Raw genomic sequence first — 26,632 nt, 5'->3', positions numbered from 1 at the left:
TTTGCCTACTGATACTTGTGACATACTTTACATCCTTTTCTCCAAATGTCTTTATGGTTCGCTCTCCGCGGGCTTGTAACTGTAAACCCAGTCAAATGACATGTATGGTAACTCCTCTAAGTTACTAGAAGCCTCTCGGTGTAAAGTCCAAATTAAATAAATGGCAACACACTAGTCAGTAAACTAAATACATATGTTTGCTCAAATACAAGCTTAGAGTAACTGAAGAGCCTAAACATTTTTGATTCTCCACCAACAGTTCAGTCATATCGCCATCTGGGGAAGCATCGCCCTGTGGGTGGTGTTTTTCATTATCTACTCCTCCCTGTGGCCCCTCATCTCTCTGGCTCCTGACATGTCGGGCGAGGTAAACACACTTATTAGCATGTACTCACTCACACACACTCAGACACTCTCTGTGTCACTGGAATAACTTCCTCTAGTCTTGTCTAAAGAAACTGCTGATATAATGGTCTAACACTGACCTGCAGTACCTCTTAATTTATTTTCTGCAGAGAGATGCTGGTGGGAAAGTTCAGAGTTAAGCTTGACACAGACCTTTGTAAGGAGAGCCAGAGGAGTGTAAACTGTCAGACCTCTGGCTTGTGTTGCATAATGACTTAATTGGGCCAATTAGCCCAGTGTTTGTGTTACTTTGCCCTCCCTCAGACCTGAGTATCCACAGGTGACACTGAAATAGTGAAGCATTCTGGAAGCTAAGCAGAGAGAGGTGAGAGCATATGTGGTATAAACACTGGTGTCCTACAAGAATCACTAGTATCAGAAATTCAGTTAAAGCTCATTAAATGAAAAAAGATGAAAAATAGGCCCCTGACTTTACAGTTTCTTGAGTTGGTATTTACATGTAAATGGGACTGCTGTCTCTATGGGTCACCACAGGTGGTCATTGTGAGCCTATTAACCACAGGTGACGTTTCCCAGTGCATTTTAGGAATGAAAATGGGGCGTCTTTTCATTAGAAAACAACAACACAGCAGGACGCTATTAAAAGAAAAAGGCTGGGAGTTCGCAGCCAACCAGAGAAGAAACGATCTTCTCCTTACAGTTAGTGCTGTGTGTTTGTTTGCTGTGATTCTTGGCAAACACAGTGCTTCACAGTTTACATTACTTCACAGCACAATATTCGGGGTTTTCTCAATAAGCCAAACATTTTCTTTATCTTCCTAGATACCCAAATCAACGGCATAGTTTTGTTTGTGTCCTGTTTCAAATTGTGCTTGTGGAATTGGGGGACTCAATAAAATGTAAAATGTGACAGATCTTTCATAATTTACTTGGATAATGGAGAGTTGTATAAGAAAATAGATGTACCTCTAATATGCGTTAGATACAGGACTTCTGGCAGATAGTTTACCCTAAAGAAGCATAAAATTTGGATTGATTGTTATTTTGGTTGAATATTAATAAAAACAACTGCATTTATGTGTTACGAGGAGAAGTTTGTTTGTTTACATGGCAGTATCATATACAGTATTGCAGTATTACATACAGTAAGTGTAAACTGGGCATCATGTTATAGTCTGACAAATATGTCAGTGCTACTAACACTACTTTTACATCTAACTATGTGCTCGTATGTGCGTGGCACAGTAAACCACACATGCACACAACTGTTTTGCTCCCACTCCCTCAGTCATACACACACAAACACACACAGGTGATGAGTGTACTAGCTTTCTACTCTATCCTCTATCTGTGAAGCCTGGTGCTTTCATCCACCCCCTACAGCACTTGAAGACAGTAATGGTGTCCTGTGGGTAGTTGGTAACCCTATGCCCCTGTCCCAACTCGAAGATGCCAGTACATCATCAAACAGGGACACATCTCTGAAACCCAAGAAGACATCAGAGACACAATCTCCACTTCCAAGACCTTGTAACCTCTGCAGAGCAAGATTTTTGTTAACCCTGATTCAGCCCCACATACAGTATTTCACTGAAGCCAATGTGTAGTTGAATCTTCAAATATTTTTGTGCTTTCTGTCCTTCCATCTATTTTACTTTACTCATTTTTTACTTGTTGCATCAACTCTCCCCTCTTTGTTCTCTTTTTGGTTCATCCCCCCTGCCAGCTGAAAACTGCCTGAGGGCCAACAACATAACAGACACCAGAACTCCCTTCTCCTCCTGTTTCTGCTCTCACTCACTACCCAGCTCACTGCCTTAAACAAGAGACATTAAACAGCGCTGCGCTTCATGTGAACGCATTCATCAATGTCAGGCAAAATATTCTTTGGACGATTAACAAGACAGGTGCAGGATCCATCCTCAAAATACTCAGGTCCTTCCAAATTGGCTCAGTCCCAAATCAAATATCTCATCCCATTTCCACCTTACAAAAAAGACTGACATGCTATATAGATATCAAAAGAAAACGTCAGATTATTTTGTTCAGGCAGTGTAATCTGCCACACTAAGCGGCTTAGCTTCACCTCAGGAGGTGTCTCCTGTAGACGCTGTCACACTGACCTGCCGTCTGCTGACTCGTCTCTCCTATCAACACAGCTGGACAGTTTATCCCTTCTCTGTCCTCACCTTTCTCACACACACACACACACACACCCATACTTGCTATTTTCCCATTTCTGTTGCAGGCTGCAGTGGAGCAGCCTCATGTCTGATTCAAGTACTTGTCATTGTACATTGATTTTACACTCGCCAGTGTGCATCAGATTCTTTCACAGCTTCAACTTTGCAATAGGAAACTTTTCTCAGTAATGAATCATTTCATCAAGAAGTTTGTTGATGTGTAGTGTGACAGGGATACCATCAGGGTTATTTATGATGATCTGAAAGATATTAGTACAGAAATAAAACAGTTTGTAATAGAAACTCATTAAATTAGTCTTTTTTATTTATTTTGTTTAGATTTATATAACTTAGCTTTTCTTACATTTTTCTTTTTGCTGTTATTCAACCAAATCTACAGTTTTGAAGCCGTTGTTCATAAAGGACAGTGACTTTGTGTGTTTTACTCAATTACTGTTGACTGTAGTCTGTAGTTCTTTTTTTATGTGATTCTATGCATTTTCACTCTGGGAAGAATTAGAAAATTTAAAATGACCTAAGACGTGAAAATGATCATAAAGACATATTTAGTTGTCAGCCAGTTTTGATTATTGTTGTTTGTTATAATAAACAGACTTCATCTGTTCCATCATGCAACATACTGAACATTCCTAAAGAAGCTAAATGCTGCCATTGCTAGATGTTTTTCTACTACTGTAGTCCCTAAAATAAGAATTCTAAAAACTGGGATAATGAATTACAACATTTTATGCCATTCCCAGGCTGCTCTATTCTTTTTGAAAGTCACCCCTGTCCATCACTGCTGCTGACTTTGTCCCCCTGTGGTATTTTGGGATCCCTATTGTCCCTCTTCTTGTATAAGAGGTTTTTTAGACTCTTGTACCCACATGTGTTGGTCTTCTCTAGGCTTATACAACCTGGACACCACAACATATGGTAGTAACTGACTGTGGTCTGCAGCATTAGAGAGAAAAACACTTTTAATCTGCTGTATATACATTATAAATCAGACGTATGTCGCCGGAGCTGTGAGACAGTCGTAGTATTTATGTAAAGAGGGATTTTTTTTTTTCTGTAACCGACACAGGGGCAACATAGAGTGCCAGAATGATCCAACTGAGGAAGTCATTGTTTGTTTTCAGCCTCTTTTCAAGTGGTTATTGGTTGATTTGTCTTTGCTGGTGAATTTTTGGATTCTCTTTGTCCGCTTGTTTGTTTGTTTTTTTATTTATTTTTTGCTCTTTTATGTGTTTTTTTCTTAGTTTTTTATACTCTTTTTTTTGGCTTAGCATGGTCTCTTCTGCCATCTTCATTTATTGGATTCTTCCATCATGTGACGTGTTTGTTACCTATCCATCTAACAAACTTTAACTTTGTGTTCAGAAGAAAGACTTTGGAGGATTGAAGCCCAGTTTAGCTCCAATAATGTCATTCTCAATTTCCCTTTTCTCCTTAAAGCTTGCGTGTACATTGTTGTCTGTTTAGGCTAGCCGAATCCAGGCAAAAGTGGATTCAACATGGATACAGTAGATCCAAGTTTGAGGTAGAATTTGACTTAGTCTAACCTTTCACCTCTTAGTCTAACTAATAATATATTGATGCAGAAAAAAAGGTTTGTGCATTCAGGAAGCTGATCTCTGAATATTGGTATTGAGAGTTTTATGAAGTTGCCTTATCTTAATGTGCTTTCCTGAATCTATAGCATAGTGTATGCCTGTGGGTGAATGGTGGAGTAGTGGATTACCTCAACTCACATTTACCATTACAATGTCGGACATTAACATACTACAGGCTTTCTTAGGGATGATCAGCCAGGTGCCAGCCTCCCCTGATCATCTCTGCCTGGAAAAGGAAACAAAAGTTTGTACCAGTATTCAGAAGGTTTTTTTTCCCCAAAGTTAAATGATTTATATCTGATCTTGATGCTCTCTGTTTTTAAATGTTCAGTTAAATTAAATAGTATAAAACTGAATCACTCATCTAGTCAGAAACCTTTAGCATTTTTAAAGATACGTTTTGCATTTTTGCCTTTATATGATGAAGTGTAGCAATCGACAGGAGTAGTGAATGGTGGCGAGCGAGGGAAGCATTATAAGGCTAGAGTCCAACTGGGGAATGTTGCATTATGTAATATGTGTGTGTTTTAGACCATTCCTAGACCATTAGGCATCTAGGACATCCCAGAAGCTCACTTCTCTAGCCCCTTGACCAACACATATCATCAACTTTTACTGTTCACAGTTTGGAAAGGTGTAGAAACATGCATCCTACAGTTGTGTTTGTGCTAGCTAGCATTTTGCATGTATGCACACTTGTGTGCATGTGTGATAGATTATGTCTGTCTAGTCTTGCGTTTAGTCTCTATGTCTGTTTTTGTGGCCATGGGGGGGGGTCAGTGTCCTGTCAAAACAACCCTCCATGCCAGTGGACACTACTGTCTGTCCAGCCAGACAAGTTTATTAGTTTGTACTGCCCCACTTCCCCAGACCTCTCTCACCCTATTCAGCTCCCAGGGGCCCCCAGGAATGAGACATCGCTAGCATCCACCAACACTGGCCCCCACTCATAGTCAGGGAGCCTGTCCAGATGCCTGAAGACAAACTTTTGTCGATTGTAAATGGTCAGACTTGTTTGGATTTTCAAACTTTGACGTCAAAGTTGAGACTAATGTTGAATTAATGCAGTTTATTTGACTGTCTCATGGATTTGGAGAGTCTTCATAGTTGTACCTAATGTTATTATGAGTTATTACTGAACATGAAATGTAATTACCAGTATTATCGGATTTTATTATAAACTCTAGATTTACACTATTGGTCCTTTAACCACATCATTTGTGCCATAGAATCATGTATGGAGGTATATAAATGTTGTTTATAGATTGAGCTTGTGAAAGACTAAGGTGGTTTATTTTATTAAGCTCTTTTGAGTTTGATATAATATGTTATGAATCATTTATTTATTTTCAAAAGACTCTCAAGTCAGCTGAAACGCTCTCATTAAAAAGCATGATACACTGGATGAAAATGAAAATAATTAAACTGACTTACAACGAAAAAAAAAACAGTAAATGTTTCCACCAGGGCTGCATAATTTCAAAATTGTCATCAAAATATTACATGCTTCAATGCAATTTTCCTTCATTGCATGCATCTCACCCCCTGGGAAACACAGAAAAGCTCTATTCATTCACATCACATCCTAAACTGTAGGAAAAAGCCATTTTTGATTTCCCGTCATTTGGGATTTCCTCTGCCCACAGTGATTTGCCTGACATCAAAGTCAATTTGCAGGTAATGGCAAACAGATTAACTTATTTGAGCTAACCTGAGCGGTTTGATAGTTTTGACACTGATCTCGAGTGTGTGTGTGCATCCTATAGCTCCTGCCTGTGTCACATTACAGGAAAGACACTGTTGAAGGGCCTCAGCAGTTTAAACAAGTGGCACATTACAATGCAGGAAGCGTGAGTTTTGCTCGTTGGCATGTAATGACAGATAGTTTCAGTGCAACAGCCTAAAACAAACATCATCCTCACACAGAAGACTGAAAGGTTTTGCCTACACCAGGACGAATGACTGTCTCCCCCCCACCCTGGACCTAAAACAACCTGCTGACACGACCACCGCTTTGTAACTTGTGATTTAAATCGTCAAAGACGACTGTCTGCTACTAATGAATCATATTTTTCCAACCAAGAAGAATCTGTATCTTAAGATGCCAGCTGTGATTTAAATCTGAATTGGACCATATCCAAACATGTTTTTCTTCCAGAATGAAAAATGACTCACTGACGATCACGTCTGTCTCATTTGTAGATTTGTTTTGCTCATAACCTCAAAATGAACATCTGTTGCATTACTGTGTTAAAAATAAAACATCAGTTCATTGTTTAAAAGTGGAGTCATGTGCCGACAAAGGAAAACATCTCCGTCTGTGAACTTTTAGTCAATTTCACTGACGAAGATGTTGTTGACAAAAATAAGTTTTGTGAATGGTTTCATTAAGAAAATGTTTTTTTTTTTTTTTGTGCTGTGTAGTACAGATAAGTTCCAGGTTAGCTTTAGTTTTGAGTTTTATAATTTATACTTTAAGAAACAGATATAAAAACTGAACAAAAGGATAGAAAATGACAATGATAATTCAGCATCAAACTTTTTCTTACTATTAGTTTAAAATGTGTTCAATGTTCCATAGTGAATAATTCATGTGTTTAAAAAAAGCTAACAAACTCCAATTGGAAAAATTTATATATGCTGTATTTGGATTTAAAGTGATTTTTAACTTAATTAACATCCATACTCCTTGTTTTTTTTTTTTTGTTAGCAGATCGTAAGAAACAAGCTTGAATACCTTTCTATGTTTATAACCATGTTTATGTTTATAAGCCATAACAGGATTCAATCAAAATAATTATTAGTTACAGTGCTTAAGATTATTGTTAAAATTAAGCTTAACCTCCGTCTTTAATGCTTCATTGACACTCTCTTACACCTGAGTGGCTGTTGCGTTGAACGTACCTTTAAATGCATCGCTCCGATCGGGCTCCTGTGTCTCCTGTGATCTATTGACAGGAGCTCTCAATGCGGCATATAGTTGTTGTTTCCCTGTGAAAGAGATACCACTGTCCATACACTCCACAGGTATTTCCTCCACCCTGAAGGGCAGAGAGGTGGAGGGGATCCAAACAAAAACATGGTATTGTTTTACACGGAGGATTAACCCACGTTAAGCAAGTTATTCGGGCTTCTTTTGTCGTGGGTGTTTTTTATTATGTGGCACTACAGAGGATGATAAAGGTTGTTCTTTATCAGGTGTTTCTCCTTTTTAAAGAGTGTGTCCTTTTATCTGCTTAGAAGTTGAACTCTGCACAGTCCACAGTGACCTGGGAGTAAGTGTGTATATCCGTGTGTGTGTGTGACAGGCAAGCATGATGTTCAGTTCGGGGGTCTTCTGGATGGGCCTGTTCTTCATCCCAGTCACCTCGCTGGTCTTTGATGTGACCTACAAAGTGTGAGTCTTCTCTCCTCTCTTCGCTCATCATCACTCCAATTCACATCCGATACAGGAAATTCCTCCAGAATCGCTCCTATCTCCTTAAGAAATTCCTGCCTGAGTTGTTCAGATTCCCAAGGAAGGATGGCGTTTCCACTCTGTGGGAACTGTTTGGATCTGGTTGACATCAGTTAATAGCCAGTTTACCGTGTCAGGGCTAATTTGCAAAGCTGGACATGTGATTGTAAACTGTAACAATAGTGTTATTTTAAAGTTCTAATGGAGGTTCTATCACTGTAAAGCATCGCTGACATTATTTTCTTAAAATATTTTTAATTTACAGGATGAAGAAGGCGTGCTTCAAGACTCTGGTGGATGAGGTGCAGGAACTCGAGGCTTTATCCAAAGACCCTGGAGCAGTAGTGCATGGAAAGAGGTACAGTTACACACCACTTTATCACAGCTGTCTTTACTCCACAAGTTTGATGTTATTCCTTTGCTTTCACTGTTGTTGGTTAGTTCCCGATATAACCTTTTATGCCACAGTACCTTCAGAAACAATGCACCCATGTCTGACGGACAATAAACTGAGTCATTGACTTGGCTCTTACTCTTTTGGCACCAAAAATATGAAGCATTTTATCCATAATCTTGGAGGAAGAATCATCTCTCAACTCCCAAAAATGCTTCAACATTTTAGAAATGCTCACAGTTGTTCTGCCAACAGTATTCCTATGTGGAAAAGAGAAATCTTAAAATTGCTGCTGAATTGCTGGTGTTTGACTGTAATGTTAGTAATCATGTCATAGGAGTCGATATTCCTCTTTTTTCCCCTCTCAAATAGTGGATGTCTCATTTTAGACAAACACCCCTCCTATATTAAAGCCATATATTAAAAACACATATTAGCTGAAGCGGGTCTGTGCTGCTCTCTGGGGTCTGAGGCCTGATCCCTCTGCCTGGCAGCTATCCCGGACCCAGCAGGCTGCAAGTACAGACACACACACACAAATACACACAGAGTAGCAAATAAGTGGAAGTACAGTCCTGTCATCATTATCAAAGACACAGTATGTATGAACACAAAACGTGCAGATGCACAGAGGCTCTTCTACAGACGTGTGTTAGGTTTATTGAACACAAATGCCTTTTGGCCTACATGGAGTTCCACTTATGCAACACTCACACACACTCTTTGTTCGTCCTCATGCGTCTCCAGAGTTTTGTCTCTCTACATGGCGTTTGCAGCAGCAGGTAGAGCAGTTGGCAGGTCCATCAACTCCGGAGGTGCTTGGTCAGAGCCTTGATGTATGGGTCATTAAATCTGCCTGTGGTGCATAGCGGGACGCTAACAGTTCCTGTGTGTGTGTGTGTGTGTGTTTGTGTGCAGTTTGACGGAGCGGGCCCAGCTCTTGAAGAACGTCTTCAAGAAGAGCACAGTCAGTTTGTACCGTTCTGACTCCATGCAGCAGAACCTGCTCCGTAAGTTGCACTGTATTTATATTTCTTACTTTCTGTTATTCTCCAACTTCTCCTCTGCTCCCTTTCTTTCTAAACGTGCCGCATGATAGAGGCGTGTTAGTTTATCTACGCTATCTATGTGAGATTTATCTGCTTCGAAATGTTCCCTCGTCAGGGGAACAGAACGCACGTCATTATTCCTCCACTGACACATACTGTATCTCTGCAGACACTCATCCTTTGTCCTGGGGAGGCAGGAACACCTTGCTTCTCTTCATAAATACTCCATGTTAAACAGATGTAGGAAATGTATATCAGTAATTGCCCCACGGGTCCCTGTGTCCTAACCTAACTTTAATAACTGTATTTACCTCAGAACTATCTGCAGCTTGACCAAATGTCAGTACTGGTTAAAGTTCTGTAAAGCATCTAACGTTGGCGGTGTTGGAACTGACTGGATCTTTGTTTCTTCTTTAAGTTTTGGCTAATTTAAATATTTTTTTTGTTTCATTTTAATGTTTATTTGTGCTGTTTTTTTATGTTTTTATTTCATTTATTTGAGACAGTAAATGGGTCATAAAACAATTCTCTCCTTCCTCAAGCTAAAAGTTACCTCGACACTTAACTAGTCTGGAAGTTGTTGACACTGAAAAACCTATTTTGTGTAAATTACCTGTAATTAGTTCTAATTTAATTATTACTGCAGGCAGCTGTAAACTGCACAAACATCTTTTTTATTCCTGAACGCTGCTTTAATAGAAATAAAGAGAAGAAGAAGAGAAGAGAAGTATCAGCATCAGTCAAACAGGTTTAAGACTCTGCAGAAAGGCATCAAAAAGTAAAACTCGGGTGTCAGAATTTGCTTTAGCATTGAGACGCATGAGTTTGTTTCTCTGTTGTGTTGGTTTCTTTTCTCTGTTTTGTGTTTTGTCTGATCAGTTTGTTTTTTGTTTGTCTCATAGGTGGGGATGAGACCGTTGTTGTGTGATACCTTTTTAATTTCATTGTTCACACCTCACCCTGTTTAAAACTCTGGCCCCCTGTAGCTCCCTGTTAGGGCCCTGCCCCCCGTCTGACTTCCTGTCCTTTCTCTCGTGTGCCTCGTGTTGAGTTCAGTAGAGCGAGATTATGATGAAATGATGAAATGTTGCGCTGTTATTCCCCCTACAATGCACTCCTCTCAGCGGGGTCCTTTGAACTTGCCCGCTGGCCTCCAGGTACTGACCGAGTCCTTTGACACCTGAAGGTGAGTCAGGGGTCAAAGGTCAGAAAAGAACCCTGTAGGAGAGTTTAGGTATTAGAGCATAGAGCTGCTTTGATGCTACAGAAGTGAATACGTTTTGTATATCTTATTATTTTATCATAATTTAGTGACATTTTGTGAACAATGCTTATTTATTCTTGCCAGGGTTTGAATTAAAAGATTGATCACAGTCTCATATTTGACCTACATATGTGACGGTGGTTTCGACCTTCTTATATAACTCTTGGCAAGAAAGCAAATAAACATGTTTCCCAAAATGTTGAACTATGAATTAAAGTTTTGTGTTTTGTTTATTCAGTTGTTTTAGGTGTGTTTATTTATATAAGTTGTTTTTTTTGTTGTAATAGATTCATCTCTCATCCACCATCACCGTAGTTTTAACTACTGCCCACATTTTTTTCAGATGGCTACGCCTTCTCTCAAGATGAAAACGGAGTGGTGTCTCAGTCTGAGGTCATCAGAGCGTACGACACCACCAAACAGAAGACCAACGAGTGGTGAGCCGCCGGCTGATCCGGAGCCACAGCAGCCGTTCCTAAAGGCGATATTTGAAGCTTAGGGCAGAAGCCGAGGAGCAGGGTGAGCCTCCAGCAGCACTGAGGGGGGATTTTTGACGTGAATTTGAACCTGACAGAAGAAAGTAACGTTTTAGTCTTTGAAAGAGGAGGAAAAAAAAAAAACAGAGCAAAATGTGTTCACTATCAGCTGTAGCTATGTGTCCAGCAGACATGATGAGCACTGTGCTTTCTTAGCCGTCTGTGGTCTGAAGTTCTTCACTGTTCTCGCTCAGTTTGTCGGAGTGAACGTCTCCAATCTTTTGATTTAAGTAAAAGACAGTATTCAGCCAAAAGTCATTGTATTAAATTGAAATCAAACTCCTAAACACTGTTGTTATAAAAGTTAAACACTGGGCTAATTAATTTTAGAGGATGTGAAATTGTTGTGATAAATTGCCAAAGAGCAGCTGAATATACAATCTTCTAAGTACTAGTGAATTTGGAAAACTTTAAACCAAATGTAATCACACTCCTGAGTGTATTCCAGCACTACATGGACCTCTTCAGAGCAGACATTTGAATACTTTCATTTCTTTTTGCACTTGAGGAAGCATCTACTGAGGAAAGCCTTACATTTGCTCATGCCTTCATCTTTGTTTTATTTTAAAATACTTGTAGTTTCATGTTTAAAGTATGTCGATAACTCGTGCCTGGTTTTATTTATTTTTATCTTTCTACATATTGTACAAGTACAGCACACACACTAGTCCTGTTTCCACCGTTTTTACAGCAGAAGCATTGCTCTCGACTAATAAATGCATTCCACACATCACTCCTGTCTCAACAATCACAACGGTGCCTACGTAGAACTTTTCCCTCTTAGACGAAAAACGATAGCCAAGAATAGTTTATCCAGCTAGAATACACCAGTGCTCCACACACACCTACTGCGGACAAAACCACTGTCTCCCCCACCACAGTATTGCACTCGTATGATGTTAAAACTACAGAGTGCCTTGTGGCACATGTAAAAATGAAGATTTGTTCCCGTGGAGGTGAACAGGAGGCTCTCTGATGGTGTTGCTGACGTTTAACGTGGTGATAGTTTCCCTTCAAATGGAGATTTTATCCTTCAACAGAAGTGCCATTAGCTTAAGGGAGAGAGAGATATATTAGCCAGGAAAACTCCACAACAGTATCAAAACTACTTTGTCTCTATAGTTATTTTGTGGATTTGTATTTTTATATTGGAGATGTATGAATTTTGCATTGACTGGCTTTGTAATGACTCTGTCTGTGTGTAACTTTTAGTTTTTCATCCTCTGATAAACTGGCAGGTTAGAATAGATTAAAAGAGGACACTGAGCTTTCTTAAATGTCATGTTCCTAATAATATTAATATTGTTAAAGCTTCGTTTATTTACAGTTGACTATTTAATGTCTGTGTGATCGCTTTCTTCTCCCTATGGGAGATCAGATTCCTGGTTGGGGGGGTGTGTGTCGGTTTATTGCCTGCATGTGCATGTGCTGTGTGAGGGTGTGTGTGTCTCCTTTACTGTGGATAACTTCAGTGTATGCATTGCATGTCTGTGTCCTTTGTGCGTGAGACTGGGACTTCAGTCCTGCTGGTGTGTTTTCTTCTGACTGTGTGACTGAGTGTGTGTGATGACGCTTGCTCTCGTTGTCCGTCTGCACGACTCCAGGTATAGCTATGTTGTACTAATGTGTGCTGCATGGCCTGTATGGAAAAGTGTGTGGTATGACTGTGTGTGTGTGTGTGAGTGTGTGTGGGGGGGGTTTGATGCTCAGCTCGCTTCGACAGGAGATGTTGCACACTGCACTCACTGTACCTTTCCAGTAGTGGATTTCTGGTATTATCTGGTTTCGGTACATTATTTCTCTCAGTGTTTGTAACTTGTTTTCTTCATGCAGTGAACCTCTGCTTCACAGGAGAGCTCTTCTGTTTCTCAGTCTGACATTGGTTAATGATTCATTTTCTCTGCTGGTCTTTAGTGTTAAAATTCAGTTGGTCGTCATCTTGTCAAAAATATCGAAACTGCTGAATGTGGATGTCGTCGTCGTCGTTGAAGGCTTGGACTGTTGCTTTGTTTTTTTTGAAAACTTAACACACGTTGTCTGTGAAAGTCGTGGGCTGCATGAATGGATAACACAAACTGTTCTTTGAAGTGTTAACTGTACTATTTTGATTCTCCTTCAAGTGTTGATCACTTTACAAAAGAGGAAAATTGCACCTTTAACTTTTCTTTTTAATATTAATTTTCATTCCGTCATTTTGTTCGATGATTGTTCTGCATGTTGGGACTGCAAACTTATAAGTGTTGTCTTTTACTGCCATGAAGGACTACTGAAATAAACTTTACAATCATGGAGGAATCACGTGAATGCTAATTCTTCTGTATATTTACTGTGTCAAATTGTGACTGTGTGTGGCGACTAACAGGACGGAGAACCTAAACAGGAAAAGGCAGGGAGAACCATCAGACTGCCTAAAGGACAAACAAAATGGTTTCATCAGAATCCTTATTTGTGTTTGCGACAGTGTCTGCTCTGATCCTAGACAGACACTAATTTACATAATTAAAAACGACCCAATTAGACTTTTAATGTCGGTGAAAATGGCTCTTTGTCATGTTTAGCATAAGAAATCCTTTCTGGGGGTTAACAGCTCCACATAATGTTAAAATGTTAATGTGAAACTAGGTGGCAGATCCCACCACCACCAATTAAAACCAGTGGTAATTACAGAGCAGTGGAAAAAATGCGACAAAGACCGTTTATTTTCATGAAAGTTGATGGATGATAACTTTAATGTGTTCTGGTTGTCGTTACCACTCGTATGTGACTGGTTTTGCTATGAGAAGAATGAATTTTCATCAGTTTAAAGACACAAAAACTATTAGATTCCGATTAAACCCATGAGACCGAACAGCCTTCAGTGTGAGGAATACTAACAGAGGAATTTCTCTCTTCATGGATAACTTGGAAAAGACACTGGAAACTTTTTCGAGACTTGGCAAAGACTTGAAAGATCAGACCTATCCAAAAGATTTAGGAAATGTCAAGAAAACCTGTTAATGACTTGTGTTCACCTTTTATAAGCACAGATCGGAATGTGATACAGATGTCTGAACCGTCTGCGGCAAGTAAAAACAAGACCTGAGAACGTTACAACCCTGAAACTGAAGCGGATAAATCTGCATCTTCTGATAGAACGGTTAAAGGATAAATAGTCCAGACTTAAATAAACTCCTGAATGTAGCAGCAAACATCCTCACACTGAACAATTTGCAGGTTTCATGAGACACTGTCTGCCAAGTCTATTTCACACTCAGATGACCAGAGAACAGAGCAGTCTTTGTCAAGATTTCGCCGTACCTGTTGGTGCAACCTAAACCTCTATTTCTGGGGCGAGTTGTTTTTAACACTGTGACCATGCCATGCCCGTTGAACACTGACAATGACTGATCTCAGCGCAGCATTCCTGCTGTGAAGTCTGGCGCATGAACGAGCGACAGGTAGGGGAGCCGCTGTGCAGGCACGGCTACTCCGGTTTCATTTCTGGCCTGCGCGAGGATGAGGCTTCTTTCATGACACACACAGATTTTTTTGTTTTGTTTTAAATGCGATTAAGTAGACTTTTCTTCTACATGTATCAGTGCACAGGCAGCACTGACAGACGACTTTTTATTTACTGTACATCGTGGGAGAATTATGACAAACCTGGTCTGAGTATAAAACCTGTAGAACATCTTCTAGAAGTCCACTTTCCTCCCCAGATAGGGTCCTTTGTGTATCAGGTCCTCCCCTGTTTCAGGGTCCATGTGATTGTCAACAAACACTATTTTCCTGGTTTTAACTTATCTATATTTCTAATAACATAACAATGCTCATCAGAGTCTCGGTGTTGGAGCCGTCTGCATGTACAGTTTCTCATTAACTGATTCAAGTCTGTACTGTGAACTGCTTCTGCCACAAATAGCTTGGATTAAAAAAATAAGATGTTCGCCACAGAGTTCTGTTTACATGACATCAAAGTGCACAAGATTCAGAACCGTCGCAGCCTTTAACACATCTGCTGAACTGAGGTGTGCTCTGTTGCACAGCTGGAAACATCTCAGGCACGTCTTGTCCTGCTTTATCCCTCGTCCTGTTGCTCTCTGTGCACCTTCAGCCGGCCTCCACCCGAACACCAGCAGCAGTGTTCGTCCGTGCCTCCATCTAAAAATCTTGTACTCCTCCCGCTGAGGCCTGTCAGCTCTGTCCGAAGTCAGCGAAGCTTTTGGCTGCTGTGAAGGCGTCGGGCTGCAGGGGGAAGAAGTACTGCTGGGGGAGGAGGAACGTAGCGCTCTGTGAGGGGTGAGGGGGCATGGTGGGCTGGTGGAGCTGCAGTTGGGTGTGGGTGGAGGGCAGCGGGTGCTGCATGCCTCCTGACATGGGTGGGGACGTGTAGGGGGGAGGTGGGGGTGGAGGCAGAGTCTGAGGGGTCTGCGTGGGGGTGGAGGCCGACGAGGACACGGTGGCAGACACCAGACAGCCGTGCTGCTGCCCCTGACCTCCGAGAGAAAACCTCCGCACGGAGCTGCTGCCTCCGGCCGAGCTGGAGCTGGTGGTGGCCGTGCTGGACTGACGCGACGGGGCGCGGAGGCTCGGGGGAGCCGTGGTGAGGATCATGGGGATGGTCTCGCCCTGGCAGCTGCGCAGGGAGAGGCGAATGGGCTGCTGCGTCGGCTGCTTGGGCCGCAGGCAGGTGCAGCAGTAGACGGCGACCAGAGAGCCGACCACGATGAAGGCGATGAAGATGCTTCCCACCATGAGGAAGGGGACATAGACGGGCTCTGGGAGCAGAGGAGACAAGAGTGAGGATACAGCTTCATGTGACAGGTTATTACAGCGTGTGAATAAATGATCAGTTAGTTCAAACTGCTATTATAATACTTATAATAAAAACTATTTAGACATCATAATCCCTGTATTAACACTTAATGTAGTTTTAACCACATCTGTGATTATTAATGTTAATAATTTTTAATGGTGTTTAATCTTTGCACAAGCCTCCACCTTGAGTAGCACCGGGAGGAATTACAGCTGCTAAAACTACATAAAAAAACATTTAGTGTTTATATAATGCTTAAAGTGAAGCATTATATATTGCACGCTGACAACTTCTTCTTATTCTGTTATTTATTGTGGCTGTAACTGCGACACCAAACATTAATTAATCATGTAAAGTCTTTTAAAGCCTTCAAAGTCTTATGAACAGAACCGAACAGCGACACATTCCAGCTGAAAACACAAACATCTCCAGTTACACCTCATGAATCCCTCCTGCACTCTGGGAGGAAATTAACAAATGTTTATTTATTTTTACAGGAACAAATTAGGAAATTGTGTGCACACAGTCCACGCAGCTGAAGCCCCACAGCTTATCCGCTGAGGAAATGAGAAGAAGACGGATCAAACCTGTGGGTTAAAGTGACCAATTGTTAAAAAGTTCACCAGCAAAAGTGTGTTAATGTAACAGGCAGAGTCTGAAACATGCTTTAAAGAAGCCGTGGAGAATCATCTGCTGTCTGATTAGGCTGCGATTACTTTGGTTGGCTCTGAAAGTGAAGGTGCTTTTTTGGATTGTGATGCAGCTTCACTTTGAAGAATTGTTTTTTATTTGTTGATTGGCTGATCTCAAGTGAGTCCAGGTCAAATGAAGCCACATGAGCCGAGATAAAAGTGGGTGCTGGTAGCTGGACACTTATTTACACACAATAAAATAAACCTAAAAACCTCCAGACCTGAGAATCTGATCACATTCATATAAGAAATGTTTAATTTCATAACCTCATCTATGGTTTAGGAGCTCAAATCACTGCGCTCATCCACATATTGTGTTTTTAAGTATTAACCTTTGTTACTTTGATGGATGGAGACACTGCTGAAATGAGCACATGAGCAGCAAGTTGCTTGCTCCACAGCTGACCTCTGACCTCTGTGTGGAAGACTTCTCCAAAGTTCAATCAGGTTAAAAATATCATAAATTAGACTAAACGCGTCTCTTTTGGGTTAATTTATCTACTTTATCGCGTGTTTACTCTTCTTAATTGAACTAATATGACGAATTCTGCTCTTATTGAGGTTTAAAAAGTCCAAACTTACGCGGCGCAAACTCGGTGTTGTCCACCTCTCTGTCGTTGGTGCAGCTGCCTTGGTCCAGTCGTGCGTCCGCGGCCGCGCAGCAGTAGCGCAGCGCGCAGGAGCCGCAGCACACGGTGGCGTCCGTGGTGTCAAAGTCCTCCGGACACTGGAAGCCCTCATGATAATTCCCTTTAACGTCCAGCCAGCCGTGGCAGTACTCCCCCTGAGCGTCCGATATCCGCAGATTCCAGGTCAGATATCCCAGCAGCAGGCAGCTGAGCAGGCGCACCATCCCTGCGAGCTGCTGGGCTTCACGGTTCCGTGCGTCCTGTGGGCTTCAGCTCGCCGCCACCGAGCGTGCCAGTCCGGGTTAAAGACTGTTCACGGAGATTAACTCACTGAGAGGAAAACGTAAAGTTATGTCACCGTCATTTCTTCCAGCATCCAAAAGTTCCTAAAGCGTCATTTGAGAAAATCCTCGACTCGAATCGCGTTTTAAAACATCATGACGGAACTCTTTCCTCGTCCGAACCGAGTCCACAACACCCGGAGCGGAGCAGCTGCTGCGGGACTCCCTCTGGTTCCTCCTCCGTCGACTCGCTCCTCTGGCTGTTTGTTGATGTCCGTGCAGGAGTTGTGCGTCCACCTCACTGGAGACGTGCTGCTTTTGTGACTTGGGGGGGGTTGTACGCGCGCACGTAACTCCCATTAACCAGACGTGCGCGTTCACGGCACACTTCGGTCTCAGCCGAGATAAACAAGCTGCAGCTTCTGGAAAGGAGTCTGCAGCTCACAGGTTTCAATTCATGACAGATTAAACTGAACATATTAACATCGTCTCATTAAGTAGATCACACAAACACTGCCCGAACAAAATGAAGTCACCAAAAAGCAAACAGGTAAGATAACTGGATAATTACTGTATGGATGATTATGTTTCAGCTGGCACCAAGTTATTTAACCCTAAATGATGCAGTGAGTAGAAACTTCTCACTTCTTAAACAACCATGTCTGAAGACACATCCTGTGGTGGTGGAAATGATATTAATCTGTTTCAGAAGAGTCAAATTATTGTCATGAAGCAGACAAAACATCTGAGGAGACTGATGAAACTGGGTTAAGAACTGTCCAATGGAAGAAGGTCATGTGGTCTGATGAGTCCAGATTTACCCTGTTCCAGAGTGATGGGGGCATCAGGGTAAGAAGAGAGGCCTAGTGTCTACTGTACAAACCTGTGGGGGCAGTGTTATGATCTGGGGCTGCTGCAGTTGGTCAGGTCCAGGTTCAACAACGTTATGTGTCCAAAGAATGAGGTCAGCTGACTACCTGAAAATACTGAATGACCAGGTTATTCCATCACCGGATTTTTATTCCCCTGATGTAATGGGCATTTTCACAGGTTGACAATGTCGGGGTTCATTGGGCTCAAATAGTGAAAGAGTGGTTCAGGTAACAGGACACATCGTTTAACACATAGGACCACAGAGTCCAGACCTTTACCCCACTGAGAATCTTTGTGATGTGCTGGAGAAGACTTTGTGCAGCGGACTGACTCTCATCATCAAAACATGATCTTGGTGTCAAATTAACCAATTTAATGTAAGAAAAGGTCCCAAATAAAATAATATAAGACCACTGAAAACCAGAGGTGTTGAGTACAAACCTGAACTTTACTGGAGTATTTCAGTTTTATGCTACTTTTATTTTACTTAGTTAGTTTGTTGTTGCAGATTAAATTTAAATGAACACATCTAAAATATAATAATAATAATTAATTAATGATGATTATTATCATGGATGAATCAGTTGTTGGTTCATAAAGTGGATAAAATATTATTTGCATTTTAGTAGATTTTAAAGTATTTGGTACTTGAGTATATTATTTGATGCGGTACTGTTACTAGTAGTGGAGTACTTCTTCTGTGTGTTTCATAACAAAATGAAACTGAAATATTGTGTAATTGTCACATTTTATAGCCAATGATCAGAAAAACAAACTAAATGAATCCACAACAGATGCTGCTCCATTAATTTATAAAACACATCATTAAATATTTCTTACTTGAGTAAATATACTTATTATTATTTATTATATACTTTTTAAATTACTGAGCTGCTGCCATGTTCAGGTTGGTGTCTACAAAAAAAAAACATTGACCAAACACTTTGACTGTGTTTTAATAACCAGGTGAAAAAACAACACGCAGCAGGTTTTTTCCACTCACCTGTCGTCAAACCTGTTGGTGTAGCGCCCTCTTGTGGCGCTGCAAACTTTTCGGCTTTAACACACTAAGGGTGATTTACTGAAATTAAAGATTAATTTAATGAAGCTTTAATGTTATTTACTGTTTTTCTTTCAGTAAAAATATTAACGATATAGTTTTATTATATGTGTTAATTTAAATCAGGATATGTGGAAGGTCTGCTTAAACTAAAATGTCTTTTTCTTATGTATTGTTTTATTTTTATTTTATTCTAAGGTCATTTCTTCACATTTGTTTTATGTATTAACATTTAAAGATCTCATTTCTTCTGCTCCTGTGAGGTTTGGCTGTGGGAAACCTCCCCTGTCTTTTGCGCTCATGTTGCGCTTCTGACGCTGGGAGCTCGGTGGTAAAATGGCCTCTGCCTCTTTATTTCTCTGATTTCGTTGTGCTTTTTTTTTTTTTTTTCCATTTCAGATTGTTCATGTTATAGCGCCCCGTTGTTCTCTCTGTGGATGTGCGCTACAAAAGAGGAGGCAGCGGCGCGCAAGTCCCGCCTGTATTTCCCTCCGGAGGAGTCTCAGTGTCGGTGATCCCGACTGGGGATTGGAGCGGCGGCTTGTCAGTAAATTAGCCCACCCTTCACAGTGTGCATGAGGGAAACCAAAGGAGACAGTGACGGATCTGATCTTCGCGCTCCTCAGCTGCCTGTCACACCAGCACGCCACAATACCGACCCGCAGCCATCCGCCGCGCTGTGACACCTGGCCGGGATGGAGGGAGACATGCAGCCCGCAGATGAAGGGCCGTGCGCCCCGAAGATGTGCCGACAACAACGGGGTCCGTACAGCACGCTGAAAACCTTCCAGAGCAAGCGCTCGGCGGGCAAGTCGCGCTTTGACAGGTCCGCGGTGGTCGACGTGCCTCTGTTTGGCGACGGACATCACTTCACTTTTCATCCCGAGCATCCCCATCATTTCCAGCCGCACAACCACCAACACCACCAGCAGCGTCTGCAGCAGCTCCACCAAACCAGCGTCGCTATCAGCAGCAGCCAGCAGCATCACTTGACGCCTCAGCAGCAGCAGCAGCAGCAGCAGCAGCAGCATCGTTTCCCATGTGAGAGCAGGCCCAGCAGCAGGGTCCCGACATCCACCTCAACGGCGGCGGCGGCGGCGTGCGTCGGTACCCAGCAGCGGCGCAGCAGCAGCAGCAGCAGCTGTGCAGCGGAGCCCCGGTTCTCTCCAGACTGCACCTACGGTATCAGCTCAGGTAGGTTTCAAACTTCTCCGGTGAGTGAGGAGAGTGGCTCCTGCTCATGGTGTATTTGTTATTAAAGACTTCTCGGATCTTCCTCTGGTCCTAATTCTGGACTCAATGTAAACTTGTGTTTACCCCACATGTTTTCCTGTCAGCATTACGCCTCTACAGACTCCATGAACTCGAGTGGACACAACAACATCTCATTAGTAGCCTGCATCTCTTTTGTTTGCTCCACATCACCTGAGCTTCATGTTTTTGTTCCTTCCTGTCAGCACATGATTGATTTGCTTCTGTAATGATTGAATCTCCACTAGTGTGCATGTGCTAAAAATTACATTTGGTCATTGTCTGACCCTGTGTGTGTGTGTGTGTGTGTGTGTGTGTGTTAGAAGGGCCCTCACAGTCTCCTGTTGAAACACATTGTTCCCTGCTCATATTTTTTTCCTCCTCAGCTGCTGTTCATTAGGGGGCTGCACAGGCTCTGAAGGAAATGTGTTTCCCGCGTGGAGGGTGGGTCCACGGGAACCAGCATTAACATGAAAGCAGTGAACCTAATCTGGCGGTTATGAAATTAAACATTAGACACCTTATCCTCTGATCAGATATGAATCTCTTCATGGCTGAAGCTCAATTTGCTGCTGGTTATTGTTACTTTACAGATAAAGTCTGAGCTCAGGCTGCACTGTGGACGTCTATGAACTCACCTAAATGTGTGTTAGTCATATATTTAACCCACTTTACTCTGTGTGTGTGACAGCTTGATTCCTTATGTGCATTAAACATGGTTGTTTGCATGCATGTGGGCTTGATTTCACTCAATGATGATTTCAAAAAAATCCCACAAATCTGTATTTTCCCTGCTCTAGTGAATCTGCACATATTACACAGGATGCACCCTCCAATCGCAGCTAAACACGCCACGCATTCCCACTGATAATGACACATCAAAGTGCTTTTATCTGCACAATGGGAGAAACTTAATGTCCCTCTCATGGCTGACAGAAGGGTGGGGGGGCTTGATGTCCTTCTCATGAAGCGCCAGAGACACAGGGACTCGGCAATCAGTTCAGCACACAATAACACAAATTGCATTGAAAAGCCTTTCCCAAAGAGTTGTGATTAAAATAAATGGGGCTCATAAATTTGCCTCTGCCGAGCGTGTTGTTTTTAATGAAATTTTATGAGGCTCTCAGCTCACACTGCCACAGAACTGGTGAGAGGAGAGGGGAGGCGGTGGGGTGCAGGGTGAAGGCGAATGATATCAGATACATCTCGCCGGGTAAACAGAGACAGCACGCATATTAATAAATGCGACACATCTGCGCCAGGCTGATAGACACGTCTGAGCGAGTGGCAACGCAGCAGTGGCCGCCGAGAACTCATTTTGTTGCGCGCTCGTGTGTGTGTGTTTGTGTGTTTGTGTGAGGCCAGTGGACCTGTAATCATTACACTGAGGTATGGGTGAGATCGGCTCACTGAGATGGGCCTACACGGACGGGGAAACGGTGAAGTCGCAGTTTCTGCTGTGACCAAATTCAGCACAGAGCCACTGTCCAGAAGCACAGCTCAGCGTACAGTTTATTGACACATGAATAAATCAGCATAATGGAGCTGACATTTATAGAAACCGAGGAGCCTCCTGTACGTTACTGTCGTGGCTAAAAAGAAGGAAACAGGAGGCAGAAAGAACCCAAACCAACGAAGCATAAAATCACAGCTTCTATAACTGTGATATGAGGAGAGTTATGAGCTGCATGTACTCCAGTCAGTGCTGAAGTTCACATGTACTTTATGCTGCTTCATCTATAACTTTCTAAAACACACATTTCCAAACAGGTTATTAAAGAGGAAACAAAACTAAACAGCAAAAGCAGAAAGCTTGTGATTAGTAGTTTCACCAAGAAGACACCTCCCTGTTCCTCTTAAAGACCATGTGGTAGCTGCACTGGAGCTTTTAACCATCACACAGTCGTCATCAGCATGATCCTTCATCTCACATTCATTTTACTTCTCGTTGTTTCAACAAACCTTCTCCGTCTATGACACAGCAGCCTCCTGTGATTACACAGTGACTTGTCGCTGTCAAAGTTCATTACCTTCATCTGTGACCTGTGATTTTTTTCCTCGCTCTGCTGTAGAGAACCGTCTCATCTTGGACGCCTTTGCCCAGCAGTGCAGCCGAGTCCTCAGCCTGCTCAACAACGGCCGTCTCCTGGAGCCTCCCTCCTCCTCCTCCTTCACCTCCAACATTAAGCTGGAGGACGGGCAAGGGGACGCTCAGAGGCTTCACTCCTCCTCGCTGGGGAAGTCCAAACACGAAGAGAGCTCGTCCACCACCGACCCAGAGGAGGAGGCCCAACAAAGCCATTTGAACCAACAACAGACCTCTGCTGTTCTCCGCATCTTCACAGACTCCCTACAGAACTATCTTTTCTCAGGACCTCAGCAGCAGCAGCAGCATCTGGCTGAGGGTCTGGAGGACGACCAGTGTCCCACAGCGGAGCCTGGATCAGGAGTGTCCCCTCCGAGACACAGTCTGGGAGGCTGGGGCTCGCCAACTCCGTCCGAGTCGTACGGCCACCCCTCGTCCACGCTGCCTGAGGAGGAGGAGGAGGAGGAGAGCTGCTGTCCACGCTGCCTGGAGCTGGAACAGGAGGTTCTGTCTCTGCAGCAGGAGAACGAGGAGCTCCGTAACAAGCTGGAGAACATCCCAGGTGCGATAATGACATCACAGGGTTTTCATTAGAAAATTAGATTTAGAAGAAAATTAAGTGAGGTGCTTCTTTGGTGCAGCACTAACATGTCTCTAAAGCATCATTCTAAAACTCAAGTTATTTATTGTTCTGCAAACTGGTTAATGATTTAGTTTATTTAGTTTATTCTACATGTACCTACCCTAACCCAACCCTATAAAACGTGCATGCATTCCCATAACAATTATCATATTAAATATTATTTGTGTTATTCACCCGTGTCTAGTTTTAACAGATTAAAGAGGAAAATTAAATCAAAAATGCCCAGGTGCTACTAAAGATGCATGAATTCAGTGTGTGCACGCTAACTGATGCCTCTTTTTAATCATTTGTGGACAAACGTGGAGCTAAATGTATTCAAGGTTGTGTGTCATCAGTTTCACAGAGCTGGGCAGGATCTCAGATTGATCTCAAAACTCAGAGTACAGGATTATTGTAGTTGAATGTTACTCCAGCTTGTTTGTTTGTTTGTTTGTTTGTAGGTGTGTTTGTATCACTGATCACGTTAGCTTGTGTTTTCATACAGTTCCCTGTCAAAATGCTCTCGACTACTTCAAGACTGTTCTTGAGTTTCACAACCAGCTGGTTCAGCCGATGCCCGAGGAGCAGCTCACCGAGGTGAGGAAACACGTTCCTGTGTATTGTTCACAGCTATTTAAAGCTGTGTTATCAGCAGCATATGTTAAAGTGGAAAAAATCTAAATGTTCCATGGCGATAATTGTACAATGAAGTGTGTGAAACTCTGTCTCCACAGGAAGAAGAACGGCAAACCGTCTTTGAGGTTTGTGGTTTTCTTTCAGGTTATTATCTTTTAAGTTGACATTAAGGATTTTAATGTAAATTTATGTGATAGTTTGATGGGAACTCATAGAAGTGGGTGGTGCATTAGTAAAACTACATCAGCAGTGAACACACTTCAGGTTGTCACGTCCTCTGTCCTCTGTCCTCTGTCCTCTGTCCTCTTCCCTGCAGGGCAGTAAACAGCTCCTGGAGAACTACCCACTCTTCATCACTAACAAGCAGTGGGACGAAGCTGTCAACTCCTCGAAGAAAGACGGCCGGCGACTGTTACGCTACCTGATCCGCTACGTCTTCACCACGGACGAGCTCAAGTTCTCCTGCGGTTTGGGTAAAAGGAAGCGCTCGGTCCACTCAGGGGAGCCGGGCCTGGAGAGACGGCCTCTGAACCCCGTCAAAGTCAGCTGCCTCAGAGGTACGACGCCGAATAAGTGTCGATTTAGAGACTTGAAGATGCTTCAGTCTGTATAATTTAAGTGAGACTCTCTTCACAGAGCCTCAATCCTTGTAATGTGAACATAAACTGAGGGCGTCCACAGTGAGATTATTCATTGCAGCAGTGATTTCAGTTTTAAAAAAAGCTATGTCACCTGTGAAACCGCATTCCTGTTCTTGCCAGAGTTCATCCGGATGCACTGTGCCTCAAACCCGGACTGGTGGATGCCTTCAGAGGAGCAGATCAACAAAGTGTTCAGCGACGCTGTGGGTCACGCTCGTCAGGGCCGGGCCGTCGGTACGTTCCTGGGCAGCAGCGGCAGCAGCACCAGCAGCCTCTACATGGACGGCTATGACGGACACCTGTCGCAGGACGAGCTGTATTTGAAAGGCTGCCAGAACGGCCAGTCGGATTGAAGTTGGAGGAGAAATGAAAGACAAATGCCTGAAATGTAGCTGTACAACAACAACATATCCCAAAACACTGACCTTATCCTGTCACTTTACACAGTGAAGAAAACATTCCAGATGAAGTTTATCATAAAGAAACACAACTACAATCCTCTTTTCCTGTAGTTTTGTAGCTTTTTGCCATTTTTATACCTAAAAGTTTGTCTTCCATTAGCTAATTTATCTATGGTTTAATGTTTTGAGCAGTTCTGTCACTAACTATCTTCATTCTGTTTTATTTTTTGGAGATAGTGGATGTTTTGTGCATGCTGTTTTCACACTTAACACACATTAAGGTCACAAGGAACCCATTCATCATCTGCATTGTGCAAAGTAGCATTTAATATTTTCTGAAATATTCAGCATTATTGGCGAAGCACCTTTACTTGCAGCCCCTCCACAGGAGTGCCTCTGAGAAAGTCACGTTTTGTTACGTTTGTTGAGTCACTTGCACTTTGCATCCACATGTTTTGTCCTCACTTGAGATGATTCTGACACGTCAGGGCTTAAATCCTAACAAAGAAAAGGTGCATTTACATTTAAGAGTCTTTCCAGTTTGCTCAAATGCAGCTTCTCTTTAACTTAAAGAACCTTTGGTCAAAGCTGTTTTGAATTCCTACAGTGGATTTAAAGATGTGCAGCTGCAGCAACACACAACAGAAGAATTTAACTAACTAACTAATGAGTTCAACAACTCTGCAAATGTCGTTAATTGATATTTAGTGTTTACTAAAAAGGAGAAAAGAAAAACTACTGAAGTCTCTTTAGACGATAGTTTTTCTGCTCTGTCGTGAAAATGGTTTTAAACATCCTGACACTAAGAGGCTTGTGGGGTTTTTAACAAGCTCCCATTTTGTGTTGGGATGGCCTTAAAGCAGTCAGAAGACGCACAGCATGGGGTTAAATGTGTGTGTCAGGAATCATAACGTAGGTTGTGTGTTGCAAAGCTGAGGTTTGTTGATAAGAACCACTGCTGAACAATTATCTTTTGAGCCAAGTGGAGGAAAATCTGCACTTCTGAAGCTCACATTTGCACTTTTAGCCTTGAGCTGAGTCTGAGCAGAACTGAACCATTTTTATTCTTTAGCACTTGATAAATACACTTCATGACGCTGTTTTCTACATTTGAATGTATCCGAGTCATTAGGTCAGTTTGCCGCGTCGACAGTGCTGTGTAAATGTGTATTATAAAGTACAGTTATTGTGTGAGGTGTTCTCGAAATACCACGTCTCTCTTTAAAAAGCCAAGTAGAAAAGTGCCACAGAAACCTTAAAGGTGCATTCTGTCGTTGTGTTGCTGTTCTGAATGTGAGTGTTCATTTGTATTTACTCCTTTACCCTCAAAGTGGCTGTTATCAACACTGTGAAACAAAAGATTTTTACAAACCTGATAGTTTCTGTTGGGTTTTTTTATTTATAATAAATAAAATGAGCACTGACACTTGAGACTGAGCTTATTTAGTATTTTATAAATCTTACACATAACTGCATCTTTACTGTGACTACTGAATTTTTTTATGTGACCTAAGTTAAAAATAATAAGTTACGCATTGTTGGGAGCTTTTTCCCCATTTTAACCTCATTTTAGAAAAGAAAAAACATTTCTGTGTTAAAAACGATTGAGAAAGTCTGCAAATATTAGATCAATTGCATCCAAATTTCACATTTTAAGATAATTTGTCATCATTGGGTGACCTGAAGAACAAAGAAGATTATATCATTTCTAGTGAACAGAAATCATTTCGCAGCCTTATTCACACACTAAAACGTGCACGCTCCACTCTTCATACCGTGCACACTTTACTAATCCACTCC

At 42.1% G+C, this 26,632-nt stretch overlaps 3 protein-coding genes across 6 annotated transcripts in view; 2 read left to right on the top strand and 1 right to left on the bottom strand.

Moving 5' to 3' along the window:
* The window catches only part of atp8a1 (ATPase phospholipid transporting 8A1), an 87,293-nt gene extending 74,133 nt beyond the window's left edge, over nt 1–13,160 (top strand). For all 4 annotated transcript variants that reach the window (XM_026358053.1, XM_026358052.2, XM_026358050.1 and 1 more), the window contains 5 exons: nt 260–367; nt 7,474–7,562; nt 7,888–7,980; nt 8,935–9,026; nt 10,673–13,160. In XM_026358053.1, coding sequence (XP_026213838.1) covers nt 260–367; nt 7,474–7,562; nt 7,888–7,980; nt 8,935–9,026; nt 10,673–10,770 — 480 coding nt within the window. In that variant the 3' untranslated portion in view covers nt 10,771–13,160. The remainder of the gene's footprint in view (nt 1–259; nt 368–7,473; nt 7,563–7,887; nt 7,981–8,934; nt 9,027–10,672) is intronic.
* Nucleotides 13,161–13,559: 399 nt separating this feature from the next.
* Nucleotides 13,560–17,581, bottom strand: shisa3 (shisa family member 3). Its single transcript, XM_026357006.1, has 2 exons — nt 16,935–17,581; nt 13,560–15,622 (listed from the first exon to the last, which is right to left on the bottom strand). The coding sequence occupies exons 1-2, from the start codon at nt 17,203–17,205 to the stop codon at nt 15,039–15,041; spliced, it is 855 nt and encodes a 284-aa protein (XP_026212791.1). The 5' UTR covers nt 17,206–17,581; the 3' UTR covers nt 13,560–15,038.
* Nucleotides 17,582–19,864: 2,283 nt separating this feature from the next.
* Nucleotides 19,865–26,161, top strand: LOC113160699 (BEN domain-containing protein 4). The gene is made up of 6 exons (XM_026358082.1): nt 19,865–20,389; nt 22,519–23,094; nt 23,660–23,751; nt 23,889–23,915; nt 24,107–24,347; nt 24,552–26,161. The coding sequence occupies exons 1-6, from the start codon at nt 19,891–19,893 to the stop codon at nt 24,782–24,784; spliced, it is 1,668 nt and encodes a 555-aa protein (XP_026213867.1). The 5' UTR covers nt 19,865–19,890; the 3' UTR covers nt 24,785–26,161.
* The last annotated feature ends 471 nt before the right edge of the window (nt 26,162–26,632 follow it).

The sequence above is a fragment of the Anabas testudineus genome, chromosome 10 (assembly GCF_900324465.2).
Source record: "Anabas testudineus chromosome 10, fAnaTes1.2, whole genome shotgun sequence".
NCBI lineage: Eukaryota > Metazoa > Chordata > Actinopteri > Anabantiformes > Anabantidae > Anabas > Anabas testudineus.
This window is presented reverse-complemented; position numbering and strand designations above follow the sequence as displayed.

What these genes read in the sequence shown, in the direction of transcription:
- LOC113160699 (XM_026358082.1), top strand. Translation starts at nt 19,891, where the DNA reads ATGGAGGGAGACATGCAGCCCGCAGATGAAGGGCCGTGCGCCCCGAAG. An exon ending in CAAGCTGGAGAACATCCCAG is followed by an intron (nt 23,095 to 23,659) that starts GTGCGATAATGA and finishes GTTTTCATACAG; the next exon opens with TTCCCTGTCAAAATGCTCTC. An exon ending in CAAAGTCAGCTGCCTCAGAG is followed by an intron (nt 24,348 to 24,551) that starts GTACGACGCCGA and finishes TGTTCTTGCCAG; the next exon opens with AGTTCATCCGGATGCACTGT.
- shisa3 (XM_026357006.1), bottom strand. Translation starts at nt 17,205, where the DNA reads ATGGTGCGCCTGCTCAGCTGCCTGCTGCTGGGATATCTGACCTGGAAT. An exon ending in CAACACCGAGTTTGCGCCGC is followed by an intron (nt 15,623 to 16,934) that starts GTAAGTTTGGAC and finishes CTCTGCTCCCAG; the next exon opens with AGCCCGTCTATGTCCCCTTC.